The sequence below is a fragment of the Convolutriloba macropyga genome, chromosome 9 (assembly GCF_964194025.1).
Source record: "Convolutriloba macropyga chromosome 9, txConMacr16.3, whole genome shotgun sequence".
Taxonomy (NCBI): Eukaryota; Metazoa; Xenacoelomorpha; order Acoela; family Convolutidae; genus Convolutriloba; species Convolutriloba macropyga.
This window is the reverse complement of record NC_134476.1, coordinates 29,147,128-29,170,897: the sequence shown is the minus strand read 5'-3', so window position 1 is coordinate 29,170,897 and position 23,770 is coordinate 29,147,128. Positions and strand designations below refer to the sequence as shown.

Genomic DNA, 23,770 nt, shown 5'->3' with positions numbered 1-23,770 from the left:
TTTGCTTGCTCTCTTTACGCGGATCTAGTGTACAAACTCAAGCACACACCCAAAATTTGTTTTGTATTAGACCTAAAGATTGCATTACATATATAAGACTGCCTTAGGACAATACTGTTTATGTCTTTTTGCACCCAATTTCACTAAGTGTTGTTATATACCACCTTACTATGTATACAAAAACACGTGGACCTAGGGGCATAAAATTTTTATGCCCACTAAGCTGGGTTGAGAAACAGAGTAGATCCGAAAACTAACCAAATGATTTAAAATAACACTTTTTAGGATCATATCAGATTGTGCCCCCATCTTGCTAACCAGGGGTGCACAGAGTACTGGGAGTGTGGGTCACAAACGGAGAAGATTCGGAGGTTTGTTTGTGCTGGTGCTTTGCATGCGGTCAATTTCGACTATGTGTGTGATGGTGGTGCTGCCCTCGGACGTAACAAAAAACAAAGCTTATTAGCTTGCTTCAATGACACAAGTGTTGTTGGTGCTTAAAAAAAAGGTTTAATAGTTCTTTTTGGCACGATATGCCTGGGCTACCCTTTGCCCAAGGTTGCTGCTTGGCAACAGTTTAGAACTTTCGTGAGATTTTCTTTACAAATCTTAAAACACTCACGTGCACATTTTAAAATGCCGAAAGTCTGCAGTGCCAGAAGTCAAAATGCTAGAAGTTGCTACTTAGCCAGAAGTTGAATTCCGTTGACTTTCGTCATTTTAAAACGTGCTTGTTTCGTTTTTTAAGCATGATTAAGTGACTCTGCAGAAGTTCCTTCGAATTTCTGACTTAATATCTCGAACCGCTTCGTGGTTCTCGATAAACGCCAGAAGTTCTCAGTGACTTCCAGCAGAGTCACTTAACCATTACTTCTTTTGCTGCAGTGAAACAGAGACCCATTTCCGAACCTTTATTTGTACATAGAAATCAACACTGTCTTTTGGTCTCAGCTAAATTGACAGTTTTGAATATTGCACGTGTCCCTGGATCATCATTTACGCTGCTTGCTGCTCGCTGTTAAAGTCCTACAAAAATCGGATCTATTCTGTTTTGACCACCCCAGATTAGTGAGCTTAAATCTTTTATGACCCCAGGCGCGCGTGCTATTTTCTTACATAGTAACGTGCTAACAACATATAGTTTGTAACTGGGGGTTATTAAAAACACTGGGGGGGGGGAGAGGGGGGGGGGGCGAAGCAGAATAGACCCCAAAAATCTCTCGCACAACCTAAATAACCAGTCAATAAAATAGAACACTATACACCGATTAACAATGAGAGCTAGTTTTTTCAGCTTGCTGTATAACTCTTTGATTATTTTTGTCTTGTTAAGTTGTCAACATCATTACCGAATTGGCTGCGAAGCTCAGGAGGGGTCAAAAGTCAACAGTGACCTCAAAGATAAACGGGTGGATACATCGAACGGTGGCCTGTACACTTCTGGGGATAAGTTGCTGTATTTGTTCGAGTATGATTTCAAATTGTGTCACGGTGTCAGAAATCTGCTCAATTATTCATTAGTTTTGCAGGTGAGAAATGTTTTTTCCGAGCCCAAATTGTATATGCTCAATTGTTTTTTTTTTGCTCAGTCAATTCTACGAGATTGGTATGATATGTTTATCGCAGTGATCTGTAAATGGGATTATTCGTAAACCCATCGAGCGTAGAACATTTTGCAGGGTCTTTCGAAGATTGGAGTTGTGCAGGTTTAAAATTTTGAAAATTTTGAAGCAACTTTTGGTTATTAAAAAACAATTCAACAATTTTATAGCGAGTTGGTCGGCTTTTGCCAAGGAAAGTTACCTAAGAAATGGGATGCTAATTTCTTTATCCATCACGCCGCTATTGATGATTTTTTGTTGCGTTTTTTAGACAATGCTCTGTTAAGCCTGGCTTTTAGCCAAAAATATGCAAAGCCAGAAGTTCCTATATACTTAGCCTAATGACTTTCGTCACTTCAAAACGTGCAACTTGCGTGTTCTAAGTATAGGTTACGTGACTCTGCTTGAAGTCACTGATAACTTCTGGGGTTTATCGAGAACCCCGAAGTGGTTTGAGATGTTAAGCTAGAATATCGAAGCAGCTTCTGCAGAGTAATGTAACCGAGTTGAAAACAAAGCGTGCAAGTTTTAATGACACAGGCTCACGAAATCAACTTTAAGCTAAGTATATGAGAATTTCCGGCTTTTCGGGCAGTGCAGAGTTTTGACATTGTAAAAGGTCGCGAGTGTGCTAAGCAAATATACGTGACTCTGCAGAAGTCACTTCACAATTGTGACTGAATAGCTCAAACCGCTGGGCGGTTTCCCATAAACGCCAGAAGTTCTCAGTGACTTCCAGCAGAATCACTTAACCTATACTTTATAAAGCATTCCGTTAAAGGTGTTGATAGAAGTGTTTACCTATGATATTCTGTTCACCCGCTCAATGGCAAATCATTTTTAAGCCACCGGATCACTTGTTAATTTTTACATAGTAATGTGCTACTTAGCAACACATGAATTATTTTTGGGAGTATAGAAACGCTGGGTCTTTCCCATTATAGACCCCCATGAAATTATAATCCCCATTATGGTATAATTACTATGATTTTTGGGTGGGGGCTATGGGTTATCTGGATGGTTATCTCCACTAGCTGGAGGGCTGTAATGAGAAAGACCCGAAATGCTATGGGAAACTGATTTTTAGACAGTAATTGTGTTGCTTTAGAAAAAACATTATACAAGAACACTGGAAACTTATTCGAGCAAATAATTGACAACCTGTAGTCTTTTCTCAGAATCACAACATTCAAATGACTTAAAATTGTTTTTGAGACCTCAGATTTATATCTTTTGTGCTTTTCGTTTTTATCTTTTTGTTATTTTTTTTCGTTATTTTTAAATTTCACAGCGGTTACTTCCTAATTAATTGCAGATTGGAAAGTGCCAAAAATCATGCCTCTGGTCACCTGTGGAAGCTAAGATTGCACAAAAAACGTGAAATATACTACAAACTGTTGACCTTTGGCTCATCATCTTTATTATCATTATATTTTCTTTATTCTGTAATCTTGGATTAATTGCAGCAATAATGTTCACAAAATTTTTGATCAGTTCCAAAAAACTGACGAAAAGAGTTTTGTAAAAAAGGACCAGCCCTTCCGAATGAAGCCCTACAATTATTTTCAGATCTTACTTTAACCCAATTATTGTTCCGACCCCACTTGTTGTTTTTTTTTGTTCAGTCAAGTTTGCACGATCGATATATTCATCGCAGACAAATGTGAGTGGTATCATTAAAAAGCTGGTCCAGCGTAGAATTCAAAATTAAAAAGATTTTTTGATTTTCGTTTTTTTTCGAGGAGTAATCGCGGATTGAAGTTTTGTGTGAACAAGGGGTATTTGTCCACTTTTAGTGTGATTTTTCTTCAAATTAAGATATTTTCTATAAAAATAGTATTTCAAACTTAAATTTCTTGCCAAAAAATGAACCAATTTTGTGTTCCTAATGGACTGAAGGCGATAAAAAGGACACTTTGTCGTCTCATTGGGAGCTTCAATATCAAAACAATTCGAAATCTTTTTGAGAGCTTTTTTTTATAAAACTTTTCTACTATTTTTGCTTTTTTAAGTCATCTAGAGACTAGTCACTTTTCATATCAAGGTTCCGTTAATCACAAATCTTCTTTACAGTCAAATGAAGCCCAATGAACAAAAAAATCATTTTCAAGGAATTGCTCATGTGTTTTTTCTTTTTGCTTCGACTCTTGAGTTTTTGTAATTTTAAACGAAGTTTTGAATGTCTTTTGAATGAGTATTTACAAATCTTTTGGAGTCTTATGGCATGGACTCATTGACTAACAGTGCAATATGAGACTTAAGTGAACATCTAGAGACTTACTGAGACTTAAGTGAACATCTAGTGCTTTAAGTGGACAGCTAAGGGTTGTTAAATCTTTAAAAATGATTTTTCGAATTTTTTTTCGAACATTAACCAATCATAAAATTGTTATCGAGAACTGCAAGTCAGTCTCTGTGGTAACAGCACGCTTTTTCGTCCTACTGTAAACAAATTTGATCTAGTTGGTCGTTTTCTCTTCTAGTTTTAATAATATGACTTCAATGGCACAAGATTTCAAAATTATTTTAAGTTTTTTTGGTTATTTCGGTATCATTGGTTACTTTGAATTCTTATCACATTATTCAAGAATTGACAGCTCCTGTTGGCTTAAATAAGACGTTCAGTGGATTACAGATAATGTTTTTTGAGAAAAGCTTATGGTTTCAATTGGCTTCGACCTTTTCTTGCAATTTTCTACTAAATTTTTGGTTTTTGCGTGATTTTGTTGTTGAGACTTAAGTGAACATCTAGTGCTTTAAGTGGACAGCTAAGGGTTGTTAAATCTTTAAAAATGATTTTTCGAAATTTTTTTTCGAACATTAACCAATCATAAAATTGTTATCGAGAACTGCAAGTCAGTCTCTGTGGTAACAGCACGCTTTTTCGTCCTAATGTAAACAAATTTGATCTAGTTGGTCGTTTTCTCTTCTAGTTTTAATAATATGACTTCAATGGCACAAGATTTCAAAATTATTTCAAGTTTTTTTTGGTTATTTCGGTATCATTGGTTACTTTGAACTCTTATCACATTATTCAAGAATTGACAGCTCCTGTTGGCTTAAATAAGACGTTCAGTGGATTACAGATAAAGTTTTTTGAGAAAAGCTTATGGTTTCAATTGGCTTCGACCTTTTCTTGCAATTTTCTACTGAATTTTTGGTTTTTGCGTGATTTTGTTGTTGTTTTCATAGTCAATAGACTTGTTGCGATGTCTTATTGATCACCTAAACATGACAAACATCCCTATACTCCACTTGAAGCATATTTGAGCATGCTTCTTGACTTCCAATGAAATAATTTGAGTTTAATGGCTGTTAAGTTTTTAAAAATAACTTTTCAAAAACTTTTTTGAAAATTAACCAATCTTGAATTTTTTGTGAACTGTTAGTCAAATTCAGTAATGACAGCACCCACTTGCTTTCTACTGCAACTTAAATAAAACTCATCAGCGGTTTTATCTTCTAACTTTTGATTATATGACTTCAATGACAAAAGAATTCCAATAAAAAAAAATTTGGATAATTTCGTATTTTTGGTTACTTTTGAAGTCTTATCACATTATCCAAACATTATACACATTATCTTAACTTTATTCTAATCCCGTTAGCTTAAAAAAGACATTCAGTGGATCACAGATAAATTTTTTGGAGAAAAGCTAATGGATTAAGTGGCTTCGACATTTTCTTCTCGCACTTTTCTGCTGAATTTTGGTTTTCGCCTCTTTTTGTTGTTGTTTTCATTGTCGTAGAAATTATTGGGATGTCTTTTTGATTATCTGTGCAGATCAAACATCTTTTTTCTGCCATCGTGTCTTTTTTGGGCGTAGTTATTGATCTCCGTTGTAAGTTTTTGGGTTTAATGGCTGTTTCAGACATTAAAAATAATTTTTCGAATTTTTTTTGAACATTAACAAATCCTAGACTTTTTTTCGTGAACAGTCAGTCAGTCTTAGTACTTCCGTGATCTCTTTTTAGTTCTAGTGCAGACCAGAGTAAACTGGTAAGCGGTTTTATCTTATGCCTATTAGTTTCAAAACTTCAATCCTTCTAGTTTTCAATTCATTTTTTAGAAATCTTCGAATAATTTTTCTTTTTTTTGGATACTTTTGAAATCTTATGACATTATCCTATTAGTGATGGTTTCCATTGGTTAAGGGAAAACGTTCAAGGGATCATAGATAAAATTTTCAGAGAAGAACTTAAGATTTAAATTGCTTCGCCACTTTCTTCTGGCATTTTTCTAATGAATTTTTGGTTGTTGCCTGTCTTTGTTGTTGTTTTCATCGTCAATAACTTGTTGTAAAGTCTCAATGACAAAATATGAATGGTAAACAATCTTTTTGTCCCATTGATGCAGAAATTTAGTAATATGAATTCCAAGACACAAGATTTCGATTTCAAAAATAATAATACTTTTTTGCATATTTCCGTGTTATTGGTTACTTTTGAAATCTTTTATTATTAACCTAGAATTTACAGCTCCTATTGGCTTAAATAAGACCTTCAGTGGATTACAGATAAAATTTTTAGAGAGAAGCTTATGGTTTCAATTGGCTTCGACCTTTTCTTGCAATTTTCTACTGAATTTTTGTTTTTTGCCTGATTTTAATGTTGTTTTCATAGTCAATAGACTTGTTGCGATGTCTTATTGATCACCTATGCATGAAAACTATCCCCATACTCTTATTGAAGAATATTTCAGCGTATTTTTTGACTGCCAATAAAATCTTTTGAGTTTAATGGCTGCTAAGAACTTAAAAATAATTTTTTGAAAATTTTTTTGAACATTAATAAGCAATCTTAAAATTTTTGTGAACTGTTAGTCAGGTTAAGTGTTGACACAACCCACTTGCTTTTAACAGCAACCAAAATAAACTTCTTTAGCGATTTCTTCTCCAAACCATTGATTATATGACATCAATGACAAAAGAATTCCAATTTAAAAAAAAATTGGATAATTTCGTATTATTGGTTACTTTTGAAATCTTATCACATTATCCAATCATTATACACATTATCTTAATTTTTTCTCATCCCGTTAGCTTAAAAAAGACATTCAGTGGATCACAGATAAAATTTTCAGAGAAAAGCTAATGGATTAAGTGGCTTCGACATTTTCTTCTCGCACTTTTCTGCTGAATTTTGGATTTCGCCTCTTTTTGTTGTTGTTTTCATTGTCGTAAGACTTATAGCGATGTCTTTTTGATTATCTGTGCATATCAAACATCTTTTTCCTGCCATCGTGTCATTTTTGGGCGTAGTTAATGATCTCCGTTGTAAGTTTTCGAGTTTAATGGCTGTTTCAGACATTAAAAACAGTTTTTCGAAACTTTTTTGAACATCAACCAATCCTAAACTTTTTTTCGTGAACAGTCTTAGTAATTTTTCTATCTCTTTTTAGTTCTAGTGCAGACCACAATAAACTGTTAAGCGGTTTTGTCTTCTGCCTATTAGTTTCAAAACTTCAAGGATTCTAGTTTTCAACTCATTTTTTAGAAGTCTTCGGGTACTTTTTCTTTTTTTGGATACGTTTGAAATTTATGACATTATCCTATTACCGATGGTTTCCAATGGTTTAGGGAAAACGTTCAACGGATCATAGATGAAATTTTCAGAGAAGGACTTAAGATTTAAATTGCTTCGACCTTTTCTTCTGGCATTTTTCTGATGAATTTTTGGTTGTTGCCTGTCTTTGTTGTTGTTTTCATCGTCAATAACTTGTTGTAAAGTCTCAATGACAAAATATGAATGGTAAACAAACTTTTTGTCCCATTGATGCAGAAATTTAGTAATATGAATTCCAAGACACAAGATTTCGATTTCAAAAATATTAAATTTTTTTTTGCATATTTCCGTGTTATTGGTTACTTTTGAAATCTTTTATTATTATCCTAGAATTTACAGCTCCTATTTGCTTAAATAAGACCTTCAGTGGATTAGAGATAAAGTTTTTAGAGAAAAGCTTATGGTTTCAATTGGCTTCGACCTTTTTTGCAATTTTCTACTGAATTTTTGGTTTTTGCCTGATTTTATTGTTGTTTTCATAGTCAATAGACTTGTTGCGATGTCTTATTGATCACCTATGCATTAAAAATATCCCCATACTCTTATTGAAGAATATTTCAGTGTATTTTTTGACTGCCAATAAAATCTTTTGAGTTTAATGGCTGCTAAGAACTTAAAAATAATTTTTTGAAATATTTTTTGAACATTAATAAGCAATCTTAAAATTTTTGTGAACTGTTAGTCAGGTTAAGTGTTGACACAACCCACTTGCTTTTAACAGCAACCAAAATAAACTTCTTTAGCGATTTCTTCTCCTAACCATTGATTATATGACATCAATGACAAAAGAATTCCAATTTAAAAAAAATTGGATAATTTCGTAGTATTGGTTACTTTTGAAATCTTATCACATTATCCAATCATTATACACATTATCTTAATTTTTTCTAATTCCGTTAGCTTAAAAAAGACATTCAGAGGATCACAGAGAAAATTTTCAGAAAAAAAGCTAATGGATTAAGTGGCTTCGACATTTTCTTCTCCGTTGTAAGTTTTTGAGTTTAATGGCTGTTTCAGACATTAAAAATAGTTTTTCGAAACTTTTTTGAACATGAACCAATCCTAAACTTTTTTTTTCGTGAACAGTCTTAGTACTTTTTGTATCTCTTTTTAGTTCTAGTGCAGACCACAGTAAACTGTTAAGCGGTTTTGTCTTCTGCCTATTAGTTTCAAAACTTCAATGATTCTAGTTTTCAACTCATTTTTTAGAAATCTTCGGGTACTTTTTCTTTTTTTGGATACGTTTGAAATTTATGACAGTATCCTATTACCGATGGTTTCCAATGGTTTAGGGAAAACATTCAACGGATCATAGATGAAATTTTCAGAGAAGGACTTAAGATTTAAATTGCTTCGACCTTTTCTTCTGGCATTTTTCTGATGAATTTTTGGTTGTTGCCTGTCTTTGTTGTTGTTTTCATCGTGAAAAAAATTGTTGTAAGGTCTCAATGACAAAATATGAAAGTTAAACAATTTTTCTGTCTCATTGAATGAGGCGTAAATTTGGTAATATGACTTAAAAGACACAAGATTTCAAAAATATTCAAAATTTTTTTTGCATAATTCCGTATTATTGGTTACTTTTGAAATCTTATAACAGTATCCTGGAATTTACCAATCCTCTTGGCTTAAAGAAGATGTTCATTGGTGCACAGATAAAGTCTTTAGAGAAAAGCTTATACTTTCAATTGGCTTCGGCCTTTTCTTGCAATTTTCCACTGAATTTTTGGTTTTTGCCTGATTTTATTGTTGTTTTCATAGTCAATAGACTTGTTGCGATGTCTTATTGATCACCTATGCATGAAAAATATCCCCATACTCTTATTGAAGAATTTTTCAGTGTATTTTTTGACTGCCAAAGAAATCTTTTGAGTTTAATGGCTGCTAAGAACTTAAAAATAATTTTTCGAAATTTTTTTTGAACATTAATATCCAATCTTAAAATTTTTTGGAACTGTTAGTCAGTCTAAGTGTTGACACAACCCAATTGATTTTTACTGCAACCGAAACAAATCTTTTTAGCGGTTTCTTTTTCTAACCATTGATTATATGACATCAATGACAAAAGAATTCGAATTTAAAAAAAATTGGATTATTTCGTATTATTGGTTACTTTTGAAATCTTGTCACATTATTCAAATATTATACACATTATACTTTTTTGAACTTTACACTTTTCTGAACATCAACCAATCCTAAACTTTTTTTTCGTGAACAATCTTAGTACTTTTTCTATCTCTTTTTGGTTCTAGTGCAGACCACAGTAAACTGTTAAGCGGTTTTGTCTTCTGCCTATTAGTTTCAAAACTTCAAGGATTCTAGTTTTCAACTCATTTTTTAGAAGTCTTCGGGTACTTTTTCTTTTTTTGGATACGTTTGAAATTTATGACATTATCCTATTACCGATGGTTTCCAATGGTTTAGGGAAAACGTTCAACGGATCATAGATGAAATTTTCAGAGAAGGACTTAAGATTTAAATTGCTTCGACCTTTTCTTCTGGCATTTTTCTGATGAATTTTTGGTTGTTGCCTGTCTTTGTTGTTGTTTTCATTGTCAATAACTTGTTGTAAAGTCTCAATGACAAAATATGAATGGTAAACAAACTTTTTGTCCCATTGATGCAGAAATTTAGTAATATGAATTCCAAGACACAAGATTTCGATTTCAAAAATATTAATTTTTTTTTGCATATTTCCGTGTTATTGGTTACTTTTGAAATCTTTTATTATTATCCTAGAATTTACAGCTCCTATTGGCTTAAATAAGACCTTCAGTGGATTACAGATAAAGTTTTTAGAGAAAAGCTTATGGTTTCAATTGGCTTCGACCTTTTCTTGCAATTTTCTACTGAATTTTTGGTTTTTGCCTGATTTTATTGTTGTTTTCATAGTCAATAGACTTGTTGCGATGTCTTATTGATCACCTATGCATGAAAAATATCCCCATACTCTTATTGAAGAATATTTCAGCGTATTTTTTGACTGCCAATAAAATCTTTTGAGTTTAATGGCTGCTAAGAACTTAAAAATAATTTTTTGAAATATTTTTTGAACATTAATAAGCAATCTTAAAATTTTTGTGAACTGTTAGTCAGGTTAAGTGTTGACACAACCCACTTGCTTTTAACAGCAACCAAAATAAACTTCTTTAGCGATTTCTTCTCCTAACCATTGATTATATGACATCAATGACAAAAGAATTCCAATTTAAAAAAAAATTGGATAATTTTGTATTATTGGTTACTTTTGAATTCTTATCACATTATCCAATCATTATACACATTATCTTAATTTTTTCTAATCCCGTTAGCTTAAAAAAGACATTCAGAGGATCACAGATAAAATTTTCAGAAAAAAAGCTAATGGATTAAGTGGCTTCGACATTTTCTTCTCCGTTGTAAGTTTTTGAGTTTAATGGCTGTTTCAGACATTAAAAATAGTTTTTCGAAACTTTTTTGAACATCAACCAATCCTAAACTTTTTTTTCGTGAACAGTCTTAGTACTTTTTGTATCTCTTTTTAGTTCTAGTGCAGACCACAGTAAACTGTTAAGCGGTTTTGTCTTCTGCCTATTAGTTTTAAAACTTCAATGATTCTAGTTTTCAACTCATTTTTTAGAACTCTTCGGGTACTTTTTCTTTTTTTGGATACGTTTGAAATTTATGACAGTATCCTATTACCGATGGTTTCCAATGGTTTAGGGAAAACATTCAACGGATCATAGATGAAATTTTCAGAGAAGGACTTAAGATTTAAATTGCTTCGACCTTTTCTTCTGGCATTTTTCTGATGAATTTTTGGTTGTTGCCTGTCTTTGTTGTTGTTTTCATCGTGAAAAAAATGGTTGTAAGGTCTCAATGACAAAATATGAATGTTAAACAATTTTTCTGTCTCATTGAATGAGGCGTAAATTTGGTAATATGACTTCAAAGACACAAGATTTCAAAAATATTCAAAATTTTTTTTGCATAATTCCGTATTATTGGTTACTTTTGAAATCTTATAACAGTATCCTGGAATTTACCAATCCTCTTGGCTTAAAGAAGATGTTCATTGGTGCACAGATAAAGTCTTTAGAGAAAAGCTTATACTTTCATTTGGCTTCGGCCTTTTCTTGCAATTTTCCACTAAATTTTTGGTTTTTGCCTGATTTTATTGTTGTTTTCATAGTCAATAGACTTGTTGCGATGTCTTATTGATCACCTATGCATGAAAAATATCCCCATACTCTTATTGAAGAATATTTCAGTGTATTTTTTGACTGCCAATTAAATCTTTTGAGTTTAATGGCTGCTAAGAACTTAAAAATAATTTTTCGATATTTTTTTTGAACATTAATATCCAATCTTAAAATTTATTGGAACTGTTAGTCAGTCTAAGTGTTGACACAACCCAATTGATTTTTACTGCAAACGAAACAAATCTTTTTAGCGGTTTCTTTTTCTAATCATTGATTATATGACATCAATGACAAAAGAATTCAAATTTTAAAAAAAATTGGATTATTTCGTATTATTGGTTACTTTTGAAATCCTGTCACATTATTCAAATATTATACACATTATCTAAGTAATATTCAAATTCTTTTGACTTAAAGAAGACATTCAGTGGATCACAGAATAAATTTTCAGAGAAAAGTCAATGGTTTAAATGGGTTCGACATTCTCTTCTCGCACTTTTCTACTGACTTTTGGTTTTCACCTGTTTATGTTGTTGTTTTCGTAGTCTTAAATTTCACTGTGATGTCTTATTAATTATCTCTGCATGACAAACATTTTTCCTGCCATCGTGTTTTTTTAGCGTAGTTTTTGATCTCCGTTCAAATCATTTGAGTTTATTGGCTGTTAAGATTTTTAAAATAGTTTTTAAAAATTTTTTTAAACATTAACCAATCCTAAACATTTTTTTCCGTAAACTGCCAGTTAGTCGTGATACTATCGGTCTCTCTTTTTTTTCTAGTGCAGCCAAAAATAATCTGCTAATCGGTTTTATCTTCTACATATTAGTTTTAGAATTTCAATGCCTCTAGTTTTCAAATATGTTTTTGAACTTTTCAGGTACTTTTTCTTATTTTTGCTTGAAATCTTATCACATTATCCTATTACTGATAGTTTCCATTGGTTCAGGGAAGACCTTCAACGGAGCATAGATAATTTTCAGAGAATAACTTATGATTTAAATTATTTCGACACTTTCTTCTGGCACTTTTCTAATGAATTTTTGGTTGTTGCCTGTCTTTGTTGTGGTTTTCATCGTCAATAACTTGTTGTAAAATCTCAATGACAAAATATGAATGTCAAACAGACTTTTTTCCCATTGATGCATAATTTAGCGTATTTAGTGGATTCGGTTGAAAGCTAATGAATTTAATGGCGTTGATAATACGAGTTTTCTCAAAAATTTCGTGGTTCTATTGTATTTGTTCATATTTGGTTTTTGAAATTATATTGATAAAAACAGAGGAAGCCCATTATTTTAAAAATTATATCAACCTAGAAACGTTTCTTTTCGAAAATTTTTGTTTTAACGCCATCGACACCTTTCTCGCTCAATTTTTTTCTTGAAACTGAGCCGTAAAGTGCTGACAAATCTCCTATTGTTGTAATTGAGGATTGATTAATGATGTTGCCCGAATCAATTAGTCAGTTTATAGCCTTTAGTCTTATAGTTTATGATAAACATTTTGAAATGTTTTTCAAGCTTTTCACTCTTTGTTGTTCTTTTCGTCAAATTGTAACTTATTTTCATCAATGAGAGGTGACATCCAATTTCTTGTTTTTCAAAAAAACATATCTACTTATATTATTTGTCATGGATGCTTTGTTTGTTGAACAATATGCGTTTTTATAAACGTTTTTTGGAGTAGTCATTTTTTGCGTTTCTTTTTCTCTTCCTTCAGAACAATCGCGTAGTACCAGATCCCAACGTTTTACAAATGTGGCCTCAATAAACTTATTTATTCTCTCAGTATACTTCATGCAGCTGAAACAGTAAAAATTAGAAGCGAATAAAAAAAACAAATTTTTGAGATAATATCTAATGATTTTAATGGTGGCGAAAGTTTGTATTTTCGCAAATCGTTTGTAATTTTTTAAAGTTTCTCCTTAGATCGTTTTTAAGGCTCAGTCTACCCAAAGACAGGGTCTTTTGGTTTTGTAATAAATTTTTAGTCATTTATCAAGGAATATTTAGTTAAAAGCTAATGATTTTCAAGACTTTTAAAATTTCATGGTTTAAAAAGTTGAATAATTTTCGAATTTCGCCTCAATGATCGTTCTCTTTGTTGACTTGTAACATAGTCTCATTAAGAAATTTTTCCACCCGCTGTATAGTTTTGAAAAAGTAATCTTGAGTAGTTAAGGTTTTATCTGACTTCATTTGGACGTTGTTTTTTTGTGCTTTTAAACTTAGATTTTCACTTTTTGCCATGAATTTTTTGTTTTTGCTATTTTTTTTTCGTTTTTTTTGTCTCGTGTTCTCTTTAATGTCAGATCTCATTGGCTCTGTAATAAGGCATGGCACTATGTAATTCAATTAGTAGATTGGTTGTGTAACAAAGGTTTTAAAATCAAACTTCTACTTTTGTTATCTCTTCATTTGGTCAAAAATGTAGATGAGCTTGGGTCGAAACATCATGTGCGAACGCACATTAAAGAGAACCGCCTTGTTCCTGCTTTGTATTTATTGACTTCCAATGAAATCTTTTTTATTTAATGGCTGTTAAGAATTTAAAAATAATTTTTCAAAAATTTTTTAATAAATTAATAACCAATCTTAAAATTTTTTTGAACTGTTAGTCAGTCTCAGTATTGACAGAACCCACTTTCTTTTTACTGCAATTTTAATAAATCTCTTTAGAGATTTCTTCTTCTAACCAATGATTATATGACTTCAATGACAAAGAATTCGAAATTTTTTAAAAATTTTTTGGTTAATTTCGTATTATTGGTTACTTCTGAAATCTTATCACATTGTCCTAGAATTTACAGCTTCTATTGGCTTAAAGAAGACGTTCAATGGATCACACATAAAGCTTTTAGAAAAAAATTTAGGGTTTCAAGTGGCTTCGACCATTTCTTGCAATTTCTACTGAATTTTTGGCTTTTGCCTGATTTTTTTGTTGTTTTCAGAGTCAATAGACTTGTTGCGATGTCTTATTGACCACCTAAACATGACAAACATCCCCATACTCATTTTGAAGCATATTTGAGCGTGTTTATTGACTTCCAATAAAATCATTTGAATTTAATGGCTGCTAAGAAATTAAAAGTAATTTTTTGAAAATTTTTTGGAACATTAAAAACCAATCTTAATGATTTTGTGAACTGTTAGTCGGTCTGTTTTGACAGAAACCACTTGATTTTTGCTGCAACTAAAAAAAGATCTTTATCGGTTTGTTCTTCTAACTAATGATTATATGACTCCAATGACAAAAGAGTTTTTAAAAACATTTTTGGATTATTTCGTATTATTGGTTACTTTTGAAATCTTGTCACATTATTCAAATATTATACACATTATCTAAGTAATATTCAAATTCTTTTGACTTAAAGAAGACATTCAGTGGATCACAAAATAAATTTTCAGAGAAAAGTCAATGGTTTAAATGGGTTCGACATTCTCTTCTCGCACTTTTCTACTGACTTTTGGTTTTCACCTGTTTATGTTGTTGTTTTCGTAGTCTTAAATTTCATTGTGATGTCTTATTAATTATCTCTGCTTGACAAACATTTTTCCTGCCATCGTGTTTTTTTAGCGTAGTTTTTGATCTCCGTTCAAATCATTTGAGTTTATTGGCTGTTAAGATTTTTAAAATAGTTTTTAAAAATTTTTTTAAACATTAAACAATCCTAAACATTTTTTTCCGTAAACTGTCAGTTAGTCGTAATACTATCGGTCTCTCTTTTTTTTCTAGTGCAGCCAAAAATAATCTGCTAATCGGTTTTATCTTCTACATATTAGTTTTAGAATTTCAATGCCTCTAGTTTTCAAATATTTTTTTGAACTTTTCAGGTACTTTTTCTTATTTTTGCTTGAAATCTTATCACATTATCCTATTACTGATAGTTTCCATTGGTTCAGGGAAGACCTTCAACGGAGCATAGATAATTTTCAGAGAATAACTTATGATTTAAATTATTTCGACACTTTCTTCTGGCACTTTTCTAATGAATTTTTGATTGTTGCCTGTCTTTGTTGTTGTTTTCATCGTCAATAACTTGTTGTAAGGTCTTATCGACACAAAGTGAATTTCGAACAATTTTTTTGTCCCATCGAGGCATAAATAAGCGTATTTAGTGGATTCCGTTGAAAGCTAATGAAATTAATGGCGTTGATACTACGATATTTCTCAAAATTTTCGTGGTTCTATTGTATTTGTTCATATTTGGTTTTTTGAAATTATATTGATACAAAAAGAGGAATCCCATTGCTTTTAAAAATTAAATCAACCTAGAAACGTTTTTTGTCAAAAGTTCATTTTTTAATGCCTTCGATAGCTGTAAAGTGCTGACAAGTCTCCTAATCTTGTAACTGAGGATTGAATTAATGATGTTAAGCGAATCAGTTAGTCAGTTTATAGCCCTTAGGTCAGTTTATAGCCTTTAGTCTTAAAGTTTACGATACACTTTTTCAAATATTTTTCAAACAATTCAGTCTTTGTTGTTCTTCTCGTCAAATTGTAACTTATTTTCATCAAGGAGAGGTGACATCCAATTTCTTGTTTCTCAAAAGCATCTACTAATATTATTTGTCCCCGATCCTTTGTTTATTGGACCATATGCGTCTTTTTAAACGTTTTTTGAGTAGTCATTATTTGCGTTTCTTTTTCTCTTCTTTCTGAACAATCGCATAGTAACAGATCCCAATGGTTTAAAAATGTTGCCTCAATAAACTTATTCATTCTCTCAGGATACTTCATGCAGCTGAAACAGTAAAAATAAGAAGCGAATTAAAAAGACAAATTTTTGAGATAACATCTAATGATTTTAATGGTGGCAAAAGTTTGTGTTTTCGCAAATCGTTTGTAGTTTTTTAGGTTTCTATTTAGTTCGTTTCTAAGGCTCAGTCTATCCAAAGACAAGGCTTTTTGGTTTTGTAATAACTTTTTAGTTATTTATCAAGGATTATTTAGTTAAAAGCTAATGATTTTTAAGACTTTTAAAATTTCTTGGTTTAGAAAATGTTGAATATTTTTTGAATTTGGCCTCATTGATCGTTCTCTTTGTTGACTTGTAATATATTCTCATTAAGAAAACGCTCCATCCACTGTATAGTTTGGAGAAAGTAAATTTGAGTAGTTAAGGTTTTATCTGACTTCATTTTGAGGTTGTTACTATGTGTTTTTAAATTTAGATATTCAGTTTTTGCCGTGAAGTTTTTGTTTTTGCTATTTTTTTTTGTATTTTTTGTCTCGTATTCTCTTTCTTGTCAGATCTCATTGGCGCTGTAATAAGAATTCAATTAGTAGATAGGTTGTGTAACGATTGCTTTAAACTCACACATATATTTTTGTTATCTCTTCATTTGGTTGACAATTAAGTCAAAAATGTAGATGAGCTCGGGTCGGAACATCATGTGCCAACGCACATTAACGAAAGCCGCCTTGTTCTTTATAACTTCAATTTTCGATTTTATACGTTAAATGGTGAAAATTTTACCGTAGAAATATTGTCTAACAATTCAACAATTCATTTAAAATATATTCTATGAACATTACATCTAATTCAATAAGTTTGCATTGCATCACTTCGACTATTCGAAATTATGACTCGTTCAGTTTTTATTAGGCCAGGAAACAATGATCTGATTGGTGTTTGTTAGCCCCGAAAATCTTTCAAAACAACGAAATAAAAAATAGGATCTCCGTTTGTGCACCCGCTAGCTTAGTGGATGCATTATATTTGAAATAGGTGTGCCATATTTGTGAGGAAATGGTGGCAAAGAGGTTAAAAACGTTCAATAAATTTTTGATTGGCAAAATTTCATAGTTCTAGTTCAAATTCTTGTGCGAGGAGAGTTGAAAAGTTGTTCGCGATGATTTCTATTGTAGATTTTCGGCACCCCTCGAAAGTGACAAAAATCTACTGTAGAAGACATAGTGACAAGGTCATAGCGCGCAGGTTTTCGATAGCCAGCGTCAAGAGATTATCCAAAATTTAAAAATTTGACAGCCGGTCCATTGCTTTTGTTCAAGAAATCATGACAGAAAAGTAACCTTTTCTTCGGTAAATTCGATTGGCTGTACGAAAGGTATAATTAAAGTGCCGCCTTAGGAGCTGTTGAAAGACGAGGACATTTTGAAAGATGTGACATACCCTCTGAAGGATCCTCCTTTGACTGACCCTAACATCATATATCACCCTATCAATCAGGCTAGCTGATAGCTCTTTATGCAATTTATCTATCAATGCGTCATTGTAATCATGCTGACAAAAGTTGCGACACGACGTCGAAATTCTTCTCAGTGACGCTAAACCTGCTGCATCTTACTGAGACAAGCAATATCTTAATTTTTGGGTTCGGATTCCGTTATGTCTTAGAATGATCCTGATTAACTATAAATCTTGTTAATTGGTTTCAAACGAAGTTTGTAGCAATTATTTTAATCCTGTCGGTCTTTTTTATGCAATTTTTCGCTTGACCGATTTTTTGTCTGACGCTTTTGACTTCTCGTCCTCAAAAACGGAATAAACATGTAGCGCCCAGCGGGCCGTGAGCGCTCTTAGAGCCTTTCCGCTCTGTTTCTGCTCAAACTGTTTTGGAGGCTTATACTTATGGTGTGAAGGGCGGTTCTTAGAGATTGAAGACCCCTCCAATGTTGAACACCTCCCCCGCACTAATGCCCCCACCACCCCCGCACGCTGTTACCCCCACCCACTGTCCCCCCATCAGTCCTCAGTGCACCCCCCCCCCCCCGTTTCTAGCAATTGACGAACAACTGCTCGCTAAAAACACAAAAATTTATACTAATTTGAGCAATTTTTTCAAGCTTTTTCGAGTTTTTTTATAAGTTTTTATCAGCCCTAGGTGTCAAAGAACCTCCTCTAGGTTCTAATAATAGGTTAATGCATAGTATCTAGTGGTAATGGAATGGTTTCAACATACTGACATCACAAAATTTTCTGACAAAACGTGCAAATTTTTTCAAATTATTTGACATATTTTCCTTATTCAGGTCTTTCCAGACCCAGGGGCAAGAAAACCTCCTAAGGTGTTTGATAGTTAGTTACTGGCAAACTTTTAGTGGGCTCAGAAAAGTTTTTCAACGTTTTAATGTCACAAATTTTGACAAAGTTTTGATAAATATTGCTTTTTTTCAAGTTTTTTGAAATTTTTTGTCGTTTTTTTTAGGTTTGTTCAGCCCCAAGAGCCAAGGACCCTCCTCTGGGGTTTGAAAGTATGTTACTGTATATTTTCTAGTTGTAATGGAATTACCTGCAGGTTTTTAACATTACGAATTTTAACAATTTTTTGACAATTTTTGACATTCTTTCAATTTTTGAAACATAGTCATTATTCAGGGTTTTTGGGCTCAAGGGAAAATTTTTGTTGGTCATGGATTAATTCTCAACTTATTTATTTTACATTTTTAAGCAATTCTTTTAATAAAACTTGCAATATTTTTTAAGTTTTTTGAAATTCTTTGCCATTTTTTAGGTTTTTTCTAGCCTCAAGAGCCACGGAATTTCCTCTACGGTTTGATAATATTTTACTGCATAGTTTATAGAGTTAATGGAATGGCAATCAATATTTATTATGACTCTAGTTTTAGTAATTTTAGGGTAAATTTTAAAATTGTTTTTCAATATTTCGGAAAAAATTTATCATGTTCCAAGTGTATGGATCTTTATGGACCAATGATTTTGTTTCAGACTTGAAACATGAATACTAGATACTCTCATGAGACAATGAGAAATCGTTCTTAAGATATGAATATTTTGATTTCTAGCAAAACTCTATTTAAATTTGAAATTATATCCAAAATTTTTCAATTTTTTGTCCTTTTCGGAGTATAATGACTATTACTGGCCAACGAAACTTTTTAAGTCTTTGAGATGGGTTAATTGACAGACCTTTTGAGACACAAAATTGTTTTTTTAGGTTTTTACTGCGAATTTGAAAATTTTTCAAAATTCTGCCTAATTGTTTTTTCTATATGACTTAACAAGGCCAGAAAACTAGAAGTTGCAGAATCGAATCCCATCATGGAAAATTTTTCTATCTCTTTTTTTCTCTCTCTATCCGTGAGGGTTTTTTTTTCTATTTTTCGTTCACGTTGCTTTCTTTTGCTTTCTCTCTCTTTTTGTTGATGGTGGTGTCATGTCATCATCTAACAATGAGTTTTAGTAGAAATGTTGTTATCATAAATGACTTAACAAGCCCTTTTTAGTAAACCATTGTTAATTGATCTCAGAAACATTTTGTGTCAACCATATCAATCCTGTTTGTCTCTTTTATGCAATTTTTCGCTTGGCCGATTTTTCGTCTGACCCATTTGACTTTCGTCATCAGAAACGGGAAGAGGTAGCGCGCAGTTTGCATTAAGTCTTCAAGTATGCTGTTAAAGAGAAACTGTTTTGGAGACTCATACTTGTTGTGTGAAGGGCGGTTCTAAGAAATTGATCCAACACCCACACCTCCAACCCCCACCGCACCCACATCAGTCCCCTCAATCCACTTTTGCACCCCCGCGGCGATGCACCATCTCTGCGCTCAGCTTACGCCCCTTCAAATAATCTAAGCCTAGCCTCACTAAACCGTGGCTAGCTACTGACGAAGCCAACCGCTCGCCGGTCGTTTGAGAACAATTCGCCCGACGTTAGTCAGTTATGTGTTTGACTTGATAATTTCTTGGTAAAGTACCAACATTATTGAACCATTTTATATGGTCTCCTAGTTTGTTCAAAGAATGACTTTTTTTCAAAACAAAAACTTTGTCAAGATTTCATCATGGTATTTCGTTTACTGGGTTGATTTCATTTCAAGTTTTCTGGTTTAGTACATTCTGGTGTTCAAGTTCAGCAGAATATGGCCCAAATTCAAAAGGTAACAAGCTTCTTCTTTCTCTCATCTTAATTTGAGTTACCCTTTTGTTTAAATTATATTTTATTGTTGGGTCCCAGTCCGAAGTGGCTTCTCATCAGACTTTTGTGCTATGGAAAATATCTGATTTTCTGAACACAACCATTTCTAATCAGGCTATCATTGACCGAGGTCATTCTCTGATGAAGCATTGTCCTGCAATAGTCGCCAGGTTTTCGAGCGTTATCGGCGGTACCGTACTAAAACGCTGAAAGTTTGCTAACTTATTTCCCAACAGTAAGGCCTGCTCCGGAAGACGAATCTTAGGGTCTGATCCTGAGTTCGATTTAGTCTGGGACATCAATTCTGGTACTTTTACATTGGTACAATATTTCATTGTAATGAACATGTACACTAGATTTAAACATCACACACCCACACACATACACACACCGACACACACACACAGACATGCACAAACAAACAAACAAACAAACAAACGAACAAACAAACAAACAAACAAACATACAGACACATACACACATACACATACATACACACACATCTACACACATACACACACACACACACGCACGCGCACACACACACACACAAATAAAACTAATTCGAATAAATGACAGCACAACATAAAGAACAACCAAAAACTCAAAAATTACCGTTAATTTCGAAAACAAACAGTATGAAACGCCAAAACGTATGGAAAAAATAAAACTTACTTAAAAGATCAAAACATAAAAAACCTGATTTTTGCCTCCAAAGGGAGCCAATGAGCCCGCAAATAATAAGAATATTGATTGAGACCGAAACTAAGACATCAAATACCAAAAATTTTAAACATTTTTGACGAGAATACATAGCAAATAAGTATCGTAACATAGACTATAATAAGTTTCTTCAAGGCTCCTTAGAAAGCCATTCGCACTTGCATATTTTAGAATAGCCAAAAAAACAACAAAAAGATCAAACATTAGAAGCCGGAGTAAGAGATTCTGGAAAAATTTATAGTACAAAAAGATAAAATCTGAACAATTAAAAAAAGAATATAATTCTTTTTTTTGAAACATGTAAGTTACTCAGACTATAACCCTAAGGTTAGATATCTACATGCTCTAAAATGTTAAATAAATTAATCAGCATTGTTATTAATATAATAATCTTCAAAGTGTGGCTGTTCGTTTTCATAGGTACAAATAGGATTTGAATGCTCCTATTTGTCTATTAACGGGTACTTTCTTGTGTTGATCGAGCAAAAACTCGGTTAAAACAATTTTAAAGCAAGTTTTACTGTTAAAAGTTCTTATTGAAGAGGACAATTTGTTCCATTTTTGAACGCTTTTCAAGATTAAAGATTTGTTACTCCACTTCGTTTTCGTTTTCTTTTTTAAAATAATTTGATTTGTTCTCTTGTTCTGCCTAGCGTTATGGCGACTAGAAAACATTTTAAAATTTTCGGATGTTTCGCATTGTCTTATATCTGTTTGTAGCTTCATTAGGCTAACTTTTGAGATAAACAATTCGGCTGGCAGGATGCGATCCTTAATGAGAAGATCAATGGAGTGGTCAAAATTTTGACGAAAATAACAAACTTTTATTCCCCAGTTAATTTGCTTGTTTATGCGGTTTATGTTTTTCACTGTAAGAGTTTGAAGGAATACTCCACTGAAAGAAAGATGAGAGAGTACAACTGACTTGAAAACATCAATTCTTTCTTTCAAAGTTCTGTTTGTGTTTCTTTTAGAATACCAATAGCCCTAATCACGAATAATCACGAATGGGACTATTTGATCAGGCAGCAGAACAATCATTAAAAACGGGCAAAACTGAAAAATTGGTCAATATCATAAGGAAACAGGCAGAAAAAAATTCAAAAACCATTGGTACTTAGTTTGTTGACTGCATTGTGACAATAACCACGAATGCAATGGGCCTTGCTATCGACTTCAATGCCAGAAAAAACTTTTATACTCAACAAAACCTATACATTTGTAAACACAAGAAAAAAATAGAAGTGGAAAAGAATCGGAAAAAGGAGAACACTCTTTCTTCCGAAAATAGTGGTTTTTACCTACTGAATGAAATTATGCCGATGGTCCATAAGAAGCGTACAGCAACTGCGCCGAGGACCAGTGAGAAAGAAACCAACAATAGTAACTTCAAAAAGTGACTTCAAAGTTAATGAATTACTTAACATTATAACAAAGCTCTTCAACAGCTCCAAACTATGAGACCTGTCATTAATGAGACAAAGCAAGAAGTCAGTTAAAATTTAAGTTTTCAGTTGAAAACTTGTAAGGAATTGGACTTGTCAATGAGTACTTTTAGTCGCAAGACAAGTAAACTACAAAATAAGCAAAACTCTACAAATATTAAAAAAAACCGTAGAAGTGAAAAACAAATAAAACAGCAGCATCCATGCGCCATTAAATAGGTTTTAAAAAGGTTGCTTTCATGCCATTTTTCATAAAAACAATTAATTGAATTTTCACAAATTTATCCAAAAATTAGCCATAAAAGTGGGGAGCAAACTATTCAGCAATGTTGTTCTATCGTTAAATTTAAAATAAATAACAAAATCACCAACAGATTTCACATAATATTGCAAAATTGATCACAGTTTTCATAAAAATTGCGAAAAGATGAACATAAACGGGCGAAATAAAGTGAAAAACTTTTAACTTTAATTACACCGCCAAAATGTCAAATTTCGAAGAATGTCTGCACTCAACTAGCTTGTTTATGATACCACTCATATCTTTTTTCGTCAAATATATCGATAAGATTTGTTTGAATCTTCTGCACTACGCTTAATCCCATGAGTGCCTTATTTTTTGGAAACTTTTTGTTTCTGTAGCAATGACCTCTCGCAAATAGTTTTGTTCAAATTTTCGCTGAGAAATTCCCAAATAAAGTTAAACTTGCTTTTACAGATTTGATTTTCCTAGAATTCTGGACGCCTTAACTCGCAATGGTTCCACCACTGCCACGTGGGACACCTTATTTGACAATCCTGAACAAATAGTGACCTATTCCGAATTCAGTCCTATGCTGGAGGACATCGAGGCACTGACAGTAACTTTTATGGATCTAAAGAGAGCTGCTCTGGGATTGTTGAGACTACAAGAATTGTACCAACTGGACACTTCGTCAATTATGAAAGGCGAAATTAGTGAGTAAACGGTCAAATAACTTGGAACCCAGAGCTTTTTTCTTCTGGAATTATTGTAAAGCAATGTTCTGAAGTCATGATTTTTTTCAATAATAGCTCGAAACTACAGAACAATGCGCTGTTGAAATAAGCTGATAAGCACTGAAATTCCAGTAAATTCATTTCCTTCACCGAATTTCAAACAAAATTTCACTTCTTTCGTTTTCTTAAATAATGATGCCCTGACCGATGGATATAAACAAGTCGACATGTCATGCTCACTCTTTAGGATAATTTAACAATGATGCTAAAAATCTTCAGAAATTATAAGAGCTCGCTTAACGCGCACTACAAAATGCGTCTATAATTCGTTTTTGCGCGATAATGTTTTTGTTTTTCTCTGAAGAGAACAAC

General features: G+C 32.6%; 1 protein-coding gene across 4 annotated transcripts in view; it reads left to right on the top strand.

Moving 5' to 3' along the window:
- Positions 1-816: 816 nt before the first annotated feature.
- LOC142345311 (prolyl 4-hydroxylase subunit alpha-2-like) overlaps positions 817-23,770 on the top strand; it is a 59,859-nt gene continuing 36,905 nt past the window's right edge. Inside the window, exons 1-5 of one of the 4 annotated variants that reach the window (XM_075397306.1) lie at positions 817-1,017; positions 1,254-1,529; positions 17,442-17,540; positions 20,168-20,214; positions 23,154-23,377. In XM_075397306.1, the coding sequence (XP_075253421.1) occupies positions 1,275-1,529; positions 17,442-17,540; positions 20,168-20,214; positions 23,154-23,377 (625 nt within the window). In that variant the 5' untranslated portion in view covers positions 817-1,017; positions 1,254-1,274. Of the gene's footprint in view, positions 1,024-1,235; positions 1,530-17,441; positions 17,541-20,167; positions 20,215-23,153; positions 23,378-23,770 lie in introns of all 4 variants that reach the window. The other 3 variants (XM_075397305.1, XM_075397303.1, XM_075397304.1) reach the window with 3 other exon arrangements.